The sequence below is a fragment of the Nematostella vectensis genome, chromosome 4, assembly GCF_932526225.1.
Source record: "Nematostella vectensis chromosome 4, jaNemVect1.1, whole genome shotgun sequence".
NCBI lineage: Eukaryota > Metazoa > Cnidaria > Anthozoa > Actiniaria > Edwardsiidae > Nematostella > Nematostella vectensis.
Window position 1 is genome coordinate 13,947,697 of NC_064037.1, and position 14,643 is coordinate 13,962,339.

Sequence of the window (14,643 nt, forward strand, 5' to 3'; positions counted from 1 at the left end):
TAACTCCACGCTCTCTAGAGAACAAGAAACATGGGTGATAAGGATGGTGATGGTTGTTGGTGAGAGCATACCACTCCACGCTGGTAGTGATGATAGTAATACTGTGATGATGGTAGTGGTGATAGTGGTGATGGTAATATTGTGATGATGGTAATGGTGATAGTTATAGTGGTGATAGTGAATGTAGTAATGGTAGTAACGATAGTAATATTGTGATGATAATGGTGATGATAGTGATAGCGGTGATGGTAGTGGTGGTAGTAATATTGTGATGATAATGGTGATGATAGTGATAGTGGTGATGGTAGTGGTGATAGTGATAGTGATAGTGGTGATGGTAGTGATGATAGTAATATTGTGATGATGGTAGTGTTAGTTATAGTGGTGATGGTAGTGATGATAGTAATATTGTGATTATGGTAGTGGTGATGGTAGTGGTGATATATTATTGTGATGATGGTAGCGGTGATAGTGATAGTGATGATGGAAGTGGTAATAGTTATAGTGGTGATGGAAGTGGTGATAGTGGTGATGGTAGTGACGATAGTAATATTGTGATGATGGTAGCGGTGATAGTGATAGTGATGATGGTAGCGGTGATAGTGATAGTGATGATGGTAGTGGTAATAGTTATAGTGGTGATGGAAGTGGTGATAGTGATGATGGTAGTGGTGATAGTTATAGTGATGATGGTAGTGGTGATAGTTATAGTGATGATGGTAGCGGTGATAGTGATAGTGATGATGGTAGTGGTAATAGTTATAGTGGTGATGGAAGTGGTGATAGTGATGATGGTAGTGGTGATAGTTATAGTGATGATGGTAGTGGTGATAGTTATAGTGATGATGGTAGTGGTGATAGTTATAGTGATGATGGTAGTGGTGATAGTTATAGTGATGATGGTAGTGGTGATAGTTATAGTGGTGATGGTAGTGGTGATAGTTATAGTGATGATGGTAGTGGTGATAGTTATAGTGATGATGGTAGTGGTGATAGTTATAGTGGTGATGGTAGTGGTGATAGTTATAGTGATGATGGTAGTGGTGATAGTTATAGTGATGATGGTAGTGGTGATAGTGATAGTGATGATGGTAGTGGTGATAGTAATATTGTGATGATGGTAATGGGGATAGTGATAGTGGTGATTGGTAGCAGTGCTGGCTTGTTAATAGTGATGATGATCGGGGCTTTACAAAATAGGAGATTGTTTGTAAGGACGGACTGTTTCATCTGGTACCAGTTTTAGTTCTCCATGAGTCTTCCTGCAGGGCAGCAAGTAGTGATGGTAACACAAGCTTGACACCGTGTGCACTCAGATTCTTCATGATTGCACGGGCTGTCTCGTCTGTTGCCTGGACATAATAAAATGGATAAAAAACCTTTATCTATGACAAATAGATCTCATTTTGGTGCGTGCCCGTCCTCATAAAAACACATCGTCATGAACAAGTAAATAATGAGACGCAAATTAAGTTTTCAGCGCCTATTTAAAGACTTCGTCATGTTTTAGTTCGTCACGTCTGTGACGAACTAAAAATAATGCAAAATGTATACAGGCAAATGAGATGTGCATTTCAGTAGCGAAATAAATCCACTGTGAAATACATTTCAACTTACAATACAAAAGAAACCTATTGAGCATAAACAAGAGTTTCGATAACAATATTTTTTTAATAATTTTAATATTCAAATAAAACCCAAAAAGTGGCATGAACTGATTGTGTTACATGATGTACCATGTGATAACTAGCATATTGCGTGACACTAATAGATGACGTGACAAGTGACATAATTCCAAGATGAACTGATCACGTTACATGATTTACCATGTGACACCTAGCATATTGCGTGACACTAATAAATGACGTGACAAGTGACATAATTCCAAGATGAACTGATCACGTTACATGATGTACCATGTGATAACTAGCATATTGCGTGACACTAATAGATGACGTGACAAGTGACATAATTCCAAGATGAACTGATCACGTTACATGATGTACCATGTGATAACTAGCATATTGCGTGACACTAATAGATGACGTGACAAGTGACATAATTCCAAGATGAACTGATCACGTTACATGATGTACCATGTGATAACTAGCATATTGCGTGACACTAATAGATGACGTGACAAGTGACATAATTCCAAGATGAACTGATCACGTTACATGATGTACCATGTGATAACTAGCATATTGCGTGACACTAATAGATGACGTGACAAGTGACATAATTCCAAGATGAACTGATCACGTTACATGATTTACCATGTGACACCTAGCATATTGCGTGACACTAATAAATGACGTGACAAGTGACATACTTCCCGGATGTACTGATTAAGTTACATGAGGTACCATGTGACACCTAGCATATTGCGTGACACTAATGGATGACATGACAAGTAGCATACTTCCCGGATGAACTGAATACGTTACATGATGTACAATGTGACACCTAGCATATTGCGTGACACTAATGGATGACATGACAAGTAGCATACTTCCCGGATGAACTGAATACGTTACATGATGTACAATGTGACACCTAGCATATTGCGTGACAGAGTACGTGACATACCTCCCGGACGTATTGGTTGCCATCACCGAAGCAGAGCAGTAGGTGCGGAAGGACGTGTACTACGTACGGCTCAAAAAGCCGGCCAAGCATCGTACAGAGCATCTCAAAGGCGAACAAGGCACCTGTACATGACATAGAGCATCTTCAATAAACGGCCATCAAATGGAACTGCGTTGTTGCAGCATTGTCACCAGTTTACTTCCGGTCGATTATGTAACAATCTTCGTTCATTTTTAACGGAAAACACGAAAAATATTTCAAAATATAGAAAGCAGTGTGTCTATTGGAAGTTTCTTCGAGGATGTGACTGATAATATAGAGCGGATGGCCTGATAAATAGCGGACTCAAATCGTTTGTCTCTTGTCAGTTGAGGTTTCAGTCAGCCCTCCGGAGTAAACTGGTGACAAGACCGCCACAAAGTCAACCACGCCATTCCCAACTCTTCAAAGCGTCTGGAATTTGTCATCATAAGAGGACAACGAGCAGCTCTTTCCTTGACACTCTATCCTGCATATTTTTCTATTTGTTGTCACGACATTTTCTCCCTTTACCTGGCTCAGACCATACCTTCTCTGTGTCTATAGTTCTTCTTGTTCTGAATGGCGTCTTGTAGCGTGGTCATAATATTGAGCTTCTTCAAGTAGAGTATTCCCAGTCCTTTGACGATTCCAGCCAGACCATACGCCGCGCCTTTGCGTTCCCCGTAAGCAGTGGACTCCAACAACTGAACAAAATACAGAGCAAAGCATAGTATTTAAGCACTCACTAAAGATGATACCACGAGCCAGCGTCCCAAGCGGTTCTTTACGTCCCCGCGATAAAGATTTGAAAAAGTGCAAAGAAATCACGTGATTGGGATGGCAAGCTCGCGCACGCTCCGGCTTTTGGCGGCAAAGTGACAGCAACAACCTATTCGGCGCTTACAAGTGAACTGGAATGCCATGTCAGAAAGGGCTTATTTTAATAGAGATATTTTATTTTCTCGTCGTTGTCTGGCGTGAGTACCGCATCAATTTCTGTGTTTATTTTGGTAAGTTTGCTACTCAAAAAGTCACGTGGTTGCAAATCGCAAGTCGCCTATTTATGAAGATGAGAAGTTCACAACCCTCATCAAGGTTGTTACACCTCTGGAACTGTTCTTTACCTGGTTTAGTAATCTCTTTACTAAGTCGGGGGCCTCTTCTTTGATTGCAGGGACAAGCGGAGGGAGGCAGTTCGCCACCGCTTCTTGCACCTTTGGAAAACAAAAACGTGTTAAAAACATGTACTGAACATGTACATGAAGACAGTCGTAGCATCCGGGGGATTGAGGTAGAACAACTAAAACATGAAATAAACAATTTCAAAGCTTATAGCTTATAATAGCTTATGGCTTTAAGTTTCAGCGGCACCAAAATAGGACTTCTAATAAGCCCCCGCGAAAATGCTGGGTCTCGAATATAGGGCCAAGGATAATGGCAATGAGGATACAAGATACAAGCGGTGATGGTACCGCTGTACGCATCGAACACGGGCGTACTAAACGCTGTTGAACAGTTGCCAGGCTAAAAAGGGTGTAGTGATGAATAGTTCTATATAGCACCAGCATTCTTACTTGAACATTTCCAGAAAACTTTTAAAAAATAACTACAGTAGTTTGGTTACTAACCTGTTGTGATGGCGTTGACAGCGCCTCGATCAATTTTGTGACAATTGGCTTCACCTAAAATCAGTGATTTGAATGAAACGTTTTTTATGGTGTTTTAGGAAGTTTTTGCCTACTGACAGGGATGTGCTAGATGTAACTGAAAAAGTACTAGATACAGTACTAGAGAAAACGTATCAAATAAATGCAAAATATAACTAAGTTGACTTCAAACAAGTCTAATAAACTGAATCCAGTACACAGTTTTAAGGTTTCAGTACACATACTTTCTATAGCCGAACCTGAAATTACATTTTTTCAATTCTTTGCAATCTGCTTTATTTGTATTACACATAGCACAATATTGTTTTTATCTGACGGACTAAAGGTAATTGATAAACGTGAATAGTTATTTTGGTTATTCGGCATAAATTTGACAGTTTTTTATCTCTCCGAATTGGCAACAACATCCCTGCTCAGCGTGCACGTGCCTTTTAAGGTGGTTTTTAAAAGTTGTACCTTTGGATCATCTTTGTCAAGATGGCGAGCCAGCGATCCCATCAGAATGATCACGGACTGCCGTATGGTGTCATGCGCAGACGTGTCTGGCGCAATATCCAGGAATCCCTCAAATACAGGCAGCAGTAAGTGGATATTGACCTGAAAACCGACCAGACAAGGGGCATCGCATATGTAGCAATTATAGCATAACATAACCTTCGCTCTTCTAAAACTTCCTTTTCCTCCTTCTCCATGACCTATCCCATGGCAGATATATTTACAGCAGTCCACAGACTGCCTTTATCCCACAACGTATCCCCATTCTAGCCGTTTTCTGGTTACCCTCCAAGAGTCATTAATAGACTTCCACCCAAACCCATAACTGCCGTTTACAGGTTATCTTGTAATGTTTTAAGTAGCCTTATTAACCCCCTTATCCACCCAAAACCAGTCCCCTTCCTATCCGGGTTGTAGCTTCCTTTCCATGGTCATTGATACACTTGCGAGCTACCTCCCTCATCCACCTCAAACCAGTGCCCATCCTGGCCGGGTTGTAGCTTTCTTTCCATGGTCATATAATATCTAACCCACCAATCTCCATGGTCAATGATACCCTTGAGAGCTACCTCATACACAACCTCACTCACCCCAAACCAATCCCCATCTTAGCCGGGCTGTAGCTACCTTTCCATGGTCAACCCCGAACACCCCCTCATCCAAACCAATACCCATCCTGGCCTGGTTGTAGTTTTCCTCCCATGGTGAATGGAACACTTGAGAGCTACCTCATACACAACCTCACCCACCCCAAACCAGTCCCTATTCTGTCTGGGTTGTAGCTTCCTTCCCATGGTCACTGATACCCTTGAGAGCTACCTCATACACAACCTCACCCACCCCAAACCAGTCCCTATTCTGTCTGGGTTGTAGCTTCCTTCGCATGGTCACTGATACCCTTGAGAGCTACCTCATACACAACCTCACCCACCCCAAACCAGTCCCTATCCTGTCTGGGTTGTAGCTTCCTTCCCGTGGTCATTGATACACTTAAGAGCAACCTCAAACATCCCCTCATCCAAACCAATCCACATCCTGGCCTTGTTGTAGTTACCTTTCCGTGGTCATTGATACACTTGAGAGCAACCTCAAACATCCCCTCATCCAAACCAATCCCCATCCTGGCCTTGTTGTAGTTACCTTTCCGTGGTCATTGATACACTTGAGAGCGGCCTCCAGCATGTGCTTGCGCACTTCCTCGTGTCTATCCCCTAGACCGGTTGGTACAAAAAAGTTGAACAGCGAAGACACCTGATCCTCAGCCAGGGAGGGCGAAAGCTTGCCTAGGGCTTGGGCTATCCCAGCCCTAGCAGGCCATGGGTCGCAGAAGGGATCGGAGATGATGTGGCCTAGGCTGTCATACACTGGGGGTGGGATCTGTACAGAGAGAGACAGAGTTTGAGCAGGGGCAGCGGAATGGGAGGGGCAGGGTGGGTGGGTGTTTCTTTTTATATGAACGTTTTTTTAAACCAAGGTTTCAAGTAATACCTATGCAACCGTCAAAAAATTTGTTGAACAGTTTAAAATCCAGTGCATAAAAACCTAGGTTATTCTGCGCATTCTTATAAATAGCGCTTAAGGATTTGCAAGCACCACACACCCCTCCCCCCTGAAGTTTGACTAACCTTCAGCTTCTCCCCGTAGAGCTGTGTGAGTTCGTGAAGTATAGGTGTGGCCAGGTCTGGTTGGCGGCTAATGGCTTCTGCGAGTGCTGAAGAAGCTGCCTCGCGCACCACTGAGACATCATGGACGACATCCTGTAGCAGTCCGCTACAGAGCGACTCGGGCGACTCGTAATGCGCCTCATCCCAAAGCCTTAACAGGGGCAGATCATTAAAACTTGCGTCATAACACGAACTTGGCACACGTGGCCTTGTGGTATAAAGCTGAATTTTTTTTGTATCATTTCATGGTGCGACATGCAATATAATGAAGCTCATGTAATTCATAGATCCGACGCGTGCACGAATATCCAATAAGAAAGCAGCAAATAGAAGCCAGCAAAGTGTTACCCAAATGTCTCACAAAAATCCCACAAATGTTACATGTCGTATGAGGTCCGGTGAGTCCTGCCCGGATTTATCTAAAATACAGACGTTTATAGCGGTCTTTCTGCGACTTGGGAAATAAAACACACAAGCCTAACATGATGGATACTTGTCTTGTTGCCCAAGCTTGGTAAAAATCTTTTAGAGAAGCATAGAATATAACTACAAGTTTGGTTGTTGAATTGAAACGGAACGAATCCAGCTCAACATACGAAAACTTGGAAATGATTAGATAAAGCGGTGCTCTCGGCTATTCGTGTGTGTGTGATTGACATGTCAGATCTATGAATTCAGATAGTCCATTTCTTGCACAGTAGCACAAGTCACACTGCATATGGTTTAATCATATATACTCTAAGTCACACTGCATAGGGTTTAACCATATATAGACATAGCTTTGTTTGTGGAAAAATGGACACTTCTGCAAAGATTTTGAAGTGACCCGTCATTTCTAAACGACCTGAATCACTGACATCAATAAAATGGTAAGTCATCATCGCTTATCTGACGATACAATGTTAAGCCATTATGTCATTTTGACTATATCACGTGCAGCGAAAAAATGATCTTACATATTTCGATTATAATTTCAAATCCTTTTCATAAGACTTTTTTACTATTTCCAAAGCATTTTTCATGAGTAAGTTTTTTATTAATCTCCCTACCTCTTTCCCAGTTCTCGGTTTTCATCGTCCACATCAAACCGTGCAACCCAGACCCTACGAACAACTAATGCTGTCTCAGCCGTTCCATCATCCTGTTGGGGCAGGACCATGGTCATGCGCAGTAGACCTTGCAGAGCCGCAAACCGCAACGTAGCAGCGGATGACTCCAAACAGTGCATGAGCGCTATTAGCTCAGCGGTTTCGGCCACGGCGCATCCCTCATCACCGCTGACTGACTGGCAGAGGTCTGTCAGGCTCAGGGAGGCCAGTTGCTATAACAACACAAAAAAGCAGATATCCTTAAAGAAAGGTTGAAGTGACATTCTGACTGACTGAAAAGTCGAAAACCCACGGAGATAACAAAAGGTTTTGCGATGTAGGCAGGCGTTTCTCTAGACCTTAGTGGCTAATAACCACTTGGATGATATTAGGAGTGCCTGTTTGCCCTCGAGAGAAAATACAAAACTTTAGCTAATACCGTACTTAAACCTACTACCTCCCTACCCACTACCTCCTTCACAATCTTCCCATTCACCCTATACACCATGGTAAGAACAACTGCATCACTATCCAGGACACTCCTTATAGTCCAACTCCACTCACTGTAGCATTATCCCCACAATTACCCTCCCGCCCTCACCCCTGCCACCAACCTCTACCCGTATCACAATCATTATCCCCATTTTATGTCCCCCTTCTTCCCAAGTGCCATGGTACAAATACCCGCTTTTAACCATAAACCTCTCCAAGCCTCTCTAACCACGCCGTAGCTTACTTCCTTAGTCACTTGGCCCCATGATTAGTTTGAATGTCCTGAAGTCTATATGGATGTAGTACCTGAAGACGTGAACCCAAGATAGTGTCAGAGCTGGTGGAGATCATTTCCGAGAGGAGATTGATCATGTCTTCCCTAGGGAGGAATTCAGGGCCGCACTAGAAAAAAGAAAAAAACACTGAAATCATAGCCATCATTAGCATAGTACTTTGACCATGGTTAACAGCTTGGTAGCACTACCATCAATGTAGCCCCACCCATGCAGGGTCTGATTTAAGCTCTTACTCACTTACCCCAAGTAATCGCGGGTTAACTGTCGGCTTAGCAAACAACCCAAACGTAACGGCTATCATCTTCACTACCATCACTTTCATCACAATCACTGTCATCATCATCACCATTATTTACCACCACTACCATAATCATCACAGTCATTACCATCATCATTATCACTACCATTAATCATAATAATCATCTTCATCTTTATCTGTCACCACCACCACAACCATTACAGTCACCAACCATTATCTTTATCACTATCATGGCCACCATTATCACCATCAGAATAACCATCATCACCATACGTAACCACAATCACCATCACAACCCAGCTCACCTCATCCTCATCATCGCCCTCGCTCCTCAGCTTGCAGTGCCTGGCCAACACCTGGACAGCCATGATCCTCAGTTCATCATCTCCTGAGACGGCCTTACCGCCACATCGCAGGACTGCCTTGAGCAGGGGGAAGCAGTATGCAAATGCAGTGGCTTTAAGTGGCTCATCCTCATCGTTGCCATCCTCTTTTGGGATGGTACGGATGTGCAGAAGGGAGACAGCTCGCTTGATTGCTGTCTGCAGGGGCTCTGCACACCAGTGTGGGTCGACAGGGCAGTATGGCTTGATGACACGGAGAGTGACGTAGGCTACGAGAGTACCTGTAAAACAAAATACATGTTGAAGGGCCCAAATAGTCACCCTTCCAGCGGAAAGTGAAAGCAACAGATTATACATTAACACTTTCCCATTTAAAAATGTACTTTCCCATTTAAATGTGTACTTTTGCGAGAGCATTGTTTTCACGTCCTCAAAACGCGGGTCAACCAATCAGAGACCATCACTTCAATAGCCTTAATTCAACACGTCTGGAGAACGCCAGTCAGCCAATGAAATGATCTTGAAATTTGAGCCCTCGTGATTCAGCGTTCTTCCACGCTACCTGACCAATCACAGGGAATCATTCTTATCCCGCATAAAGGTCAATACAAATAGCTTTCTGTCAACAGATGCAGATTGCCGGTGATAACGATAATTAACGCGGACTACGGGTCAGAAGAGATCAATTGGAGAAGATGACTTTAGAAAAGAAAAGGAGTAGCCTTACATCTTCAAAACTACGTATAGTACTCGAACTTTAACAAGTCATTAAACAAGCTATTTCTAAAACCAACACCAAGGACACTCGAATTGGCTTACCCTAGTAATGACCTTTTTCTTCTTTGCACAGCTCTCCCAGAATCTCTTTTCGCTATACCAAATATGTCATGTCTTTCTGTGAACAATTCACCAAGTGGATATTTTTAGTGTTCCCAGGTCGGACTAATCATACTTGATCTCAATGAACCAAAGACTTGTGATGGCGCGAAACGAAATTGGCGCCCTTTTAGTCCCGTGGCTTGGCTACAATCCCGGCTGTATCCAGCCCAAATTTCTCTGCATCCAAATCAAATATTGTTCTTTTTGCCGTCGGTTTCATCCAAGAATGACCCATTCGTATTGTTCTCATTATAAAAAGATGCAGGAGAGAAATCTTCTAGCTCACGCTGCACATGATGCCGTGTAACACGAGATCTCAGGGTATGGAATGAATTGATAAACAATTTACTGTTTCAACAGATTCGGATTATACAGCAAATCAAAGTGCGTTTTCGAACGCAGAACGTGCAATCTGTAATATAGGTGAACTCGAAAAATACCATCGTGTTTCGAAGCAATCACATACGGAAAACCCCTTTAATAAAGCAAACCTCTAACTACTGAAACATCTCACCGAAACGTGAAAAAGGAAGATAGTATACAATATCATCATTTATTACAAAAAGAACGAATAAAAGCCAATCACATTCCCAATCAGTGCGTTTGCAGACGCAACGAGTGTCTAGGATCGATTTACAAAGATACATAGGCATGGAAAGCCGGTTAAAATTTTAGTGTACTATGTATCTAAAGTGACTAGCCTTTAAACAATATATCGGCGTTTTCTTACTTTGTAAGTCAAGCACGCAAAATGTTTTGTTCATTTCACAGAGATCGGACATAGCCATGCGTTATACTTCTCGATAGACACTCAAGAGTAGGCTTTGAAAACAAACCGGAAACTGTGTGTTTTAAAGACGCAGGCTAGTCAATAGTGTGAAAGAATCTAATTTTCGGTACGAGAAACACATTATGGCGTTTGTAATTGGTTGTTAGAAGACGAGGTTGATACAACTTTCTTATTCAAACATCAAAAGCAAGCTGTTATAAGTTGATTTACGTCTAGTTATGTGCTTTGGGAAAGCACCCGACTCGGGACAGATGGAGCACCAAAGGTTGAGCTCTCTGTTGGTGGTCATATGATATGATTAAAAAACTGGTTTCTTGTAAGCTAGGAGATAAGGCCCGAACAAACCGGAAAGTGTGCGTTTTAAAGACGCAGGCTAGTCAATAGTGTAGAAGAATCTAATTTTCGGTACAAGAAACACATGGCGCTTGTAATTGCTTGTAAGAACATGATATAATTTCTCTTGTTCAAACATCAAAGCAAGCTGTTATTAGTTGATTTATAGTTGATTTACGTCTTTAAAGCTAGTTATGTGCTTTTGGTTTGCTTTATTTTGGGTATAAGTTAATAATATTTCCTACATTCATGTCACCATCCTGGGCTTACATTCAAAGTAGTGGACTACAATTTATTTTATTGAGCATTTTTGTCTATAGTTTGGTGAGCTTGAGTATAAGCAGGGTATAAATAACAATGTCAAGTAATTTATCCCTTAGGATAAAACCAATCGCATGTCTATTAGTGCGTTCGAAAATGCAACGGTCTAGATATTCATGCAAGCATGAGATCAACAGACAGATATAGGCATGGAAAGCCAGTGAAAATATTATATCCTCGCAAACTTTAAACACCGCCAGATTACTATTTTCCAAAAGTAGTTGTTTATCCGAGAACTAGACATTTTGTTGCCAATAAACAGTGAACAATACGCTCTGAGAATAAAGCCGATGTTTTGGGATGTTGGCGCGTTCTAGAGACCCCTTTTAGGGGTAGCGATGAGTAAGTTCTAGACTCGCCGAGGCGCCGAGACCGCGTTTTAGAATCCGAGCCCGAGACTTTAAGTCAAATTTTGGAATCCGTGTCCGAGCTTTTACTAGCTTGTGTTCGGACATCAGATAACTTGCTCGAGGTATGTCATAAACATTAGTTGAAAAAGAATAGCTAGAGCGGAAAGGCTTAAGACTCGAGACTCGAAAAAGAGGGAAACCCTTAATAGTAACAACATAAAACAGATCGCGTTTAACAGAGACTCCGAGAACGTGGTAGAAAAAGAGGCTCCAAGACCCTAAAATGTCGGGGGGAAAACGAGACTTCCGTAAAAACGCCGAGATTCCGAGACTTTGCGAAATTTTTGCGAGATTTTCGAAATTTTAAGGTACCCATCGTTACCCCTTACGTATATTACAGATTGCACGTTCTTTTTGCAATTGGTTCCCTCCAAGAATGACCCATTCGTATTGTTCTCATTATAAAAAGATCTTCTAGCTCACGCTGCACATGATGCCGTGTAACACGAGATCTCAGGGTATGGAATGAATTGATAAACAATTTGCTGTTGTTGCAATTAAATATTGACAGATTCTGATTATACAGCAAATCAAAACGTAGTAAGTGCGTTTTCGAACGCAGAACGTGCAATCTGTAATATAGGTGAACTCGAAAAATACCATCATGTTTCGAAGCAATCACAACTTGAGTAAATAGCCGCGGGTATAGGTGCTGGGGCTCCGGAGCTGGGCTTCCCACATGCTAACTTTGTCAAGTTGAAAAAATGTAACACCAAGCTGTACTATCCGCCTGTTCCTATGCATGAATCTACGATACTGTAGGATGATAATAGGCTAAATTCTTTTAAACAGATTATCTGTTCAAATCTTTTGATTTTTCTCTAGAATTATATTATGCGCATCGAATTGCGCTCTTTTGCTCGACTGGTGCTTGGAATGCTTGTGTGCCAAAAGCAAAGCTCCCTAGCTGGGGCCTTATCTCCTAGCTTACAAGATAGCAGTTTGTTAATCATATCATATGACCACCAACAGAGAGCTCAACCTTTGGTGCTCCATCTGTCCCGGAGTCGGGTTGCTTTCCCAAAGCACATAACTAGACGTAAATCAACTTATAACAGCTTGCTTTTGATGTTTGAATAAGAAAGTTGTATCAACCTCGTCTTCTAACAACCAATTACAAACGCCATAATGTGTTTCTCGTACCGAAAATTAGATTCTTCCACACTATTGACTAGCCTGCGTCTTTAAAACGCACAGTTTCCGGTTTGTTTTCAAAGCCTACTCTTGAGTGTCTATCGAGAAGAAAATATAACGCATGGCTATGTCCAATCTCTGTGAAATGAACAAAACATTTTGCGTGCTTGACTTACAAAGTAAGGAAACGCTGATATATTGTTTAAAGACTAGTCACTTTAGATACATAGTACACTAAAATTTTTACCGGCTTTCCATGCCTATGTATCTTTGTAAATCGATCCTAGACACTCGTTGCGTCTGCAAACGCACTGATTGGGAATGTGATTGGCTTTTATTCGTTCTCATTGTAATAAATGATGATGTTGTACACTATCTTTCTCTTTCACGTTTCGGTGAGATGTTTAGTAGTTAGAGGTTTGCTATATTAAAGGGGTTTTCCGTATGTGATTGCTTCGAAACACGATGGTATTTTTCGAGTTCACCTATATTACAGATTGCACGTTCTGCGTTCGAAAACACACTTTGATTTGCTGTATAACCCGAATCTGTTGAAACAGTAAATTGTTTATCAATTCATTCCATACCCTGAGATCTCGTGTTACACGGCATCATGTGCAGCGTGAGCTAGAAGATTTCTCTCCTGCATCTTTTTATAATGAGAACAATACGAATGGGTCATTCTTGGATGAAACCGACCGCAAAAAGAACAATATTTGATTTGGATGCAGACAAATTTTGGCTGGATACAGCCGGGATTGAGCCAAGCCACGGGACTAAAAGGGCGCCAATTTCGTTTCGCGCCATCAGGCCATCAGCCAATTCGAGTGTCCTTGGTGTTGGTTTTAGAAATAGCTTGTTTAATGACTTGTTAAAGTTCGAGTACTATACGTAGTTTTGAAGATGTAAGGCTACTCCTTTTATTTTCTAAAGTCATCTTCTCCATTTGATCTCTTCTGACCCCTAGTCCGCGTTAATTATCGTTATCACCGGCAATCTGCATCTGTTGACAGAAGGCTATTTGTATTGACCTTTTTGCGGGATAAGAATGATTCGGTGTGATTGGTCAGGTCGCGTGGAAGAACGCGGAATCACGAAGGCTCAAATTTCAAGATCATTTCATTGGCTGACTGGCGTTTTCCAGACGTGTTGAATTAAGGCTATTGAAGAGACGGTCTCTGATTGGTTGACCCGCGTTTTGAGGACGTGAAAACAACGCTCTCGCAAAAGTACACATTTAAATGGGAAAGTACATTTTTAAATGGGAAAGTGTTCATTGTTGTTTTACTAGGTTCTTACCTATGTGCAGTATGTCTTTGTCAAATACACACTTCCTCAACTCCAGGATGACTGGAATAAGGACTGGAGCAGCCAGGGGGGAGTTCAGCATGGACAATAACACATGAAGGGTGGTAGGGACGTGGCGAGACATGACTGACGGGTTGGAGTCAATACATACCACCAGAAGGGAGGCAATCTGTGTGATTTCATCTCTTAACTAAAACCAGTAATATGTGTTAATGTTTCGTCTTCGTTATTGAATGAGGTTTCTTGTAAAAATAATTTTCCTGAGTAATGGCACGTATTCCTATAGCAAATACATGGTATAGGCCTACCATGGAAGAAGAATTGTCCCACCCGCCGCCCCCTTGGTTAACATGGACTGCATGCTACTCACCTCCATCATCTTAGCTCGTACATCGGCCTCCACTTTTAGCTGGTTGTCATATACCTCTCTCTCCTTAGCACTCATCTCATCCCTCATGGTCAATTTGCCTTCTAATTTCTTTTTTCTCTTGATTTCCTACAAGTGAAATGTTATAAGTGTATGTTTTCTAGCATAGCCATAAGCAGCCCATGA

At 41.9% G+C, this 14,643-nt stretch overlaps 1 protein-coding gene across 1 annotated transcript in view; it reads right to left on the bottom strand.

The window, feature by feature from the left end:
* The window catches only part of LOC5510920 (eIF-2-alpha kinase activator GCN1), a 50,103-nt gene that overhangs the window by 22,091 nt on the left and 13,369 nt on the right, over nucleotides 1–14,643 (bottom strand). The window contains exons 23-35 of the mRNA XM_001631321.3: nucleotides 14,461–14,586; nucleotides 14,082–14,280; nucleotides 8,877–9,196; nucleotides 8,323–8,418; nucleotides 7,486–7,757; nucleotides 6,398–6,587; nucleotides 5,913–6,149; nucleotides 4,734–4,874; nucleotides 4,239–4,292; nucleotides 3,735–3,824; nucleotides 3,158–3,314; nucleotides 2,590–2,711; nucleotides 1,238–1,352 (exon numbers count right to left, since the gene is read on the bottom strand). Coding sequence (XP_001631371.3) covers nucleotides 1,238–1,352; nucleotides 2,590–2,711; nucleotides 3,158–3,314; nucleotides 3,735–3,824; nucleotides 4,239–4,292; nucleotides 4,734–4,874; nucleotides 5,913–6,149; nucleotides 6,398–6,587; nucleotides 7,486–7,757; nucleotides 8,323–8,418; nucleotides 8,877–9,196; nucleotides 14,082–14,280; nucleotides 14,461–14,586 — 2,119 coding nt within the window. The remainder of the gene's footprint in view (nucleotides 1–1,237; nucleotides 1,353–2,589; nucleotides 2,712–3,157; nucleotides 3,315–3,734; nucleotides 3,825–4,238; nucleotides 4,293–4,733; nucleotides 4,875–5,912; nucleotides 6,150–6,397; nucleotides 6,588–7,485; nucleotides 7,758–8,322; nucleotides 8,419–8,876; nucleotides 9,197–14,081; nucleotides 14,281–14,460; nucleotides 14,587–14,643) is intronic.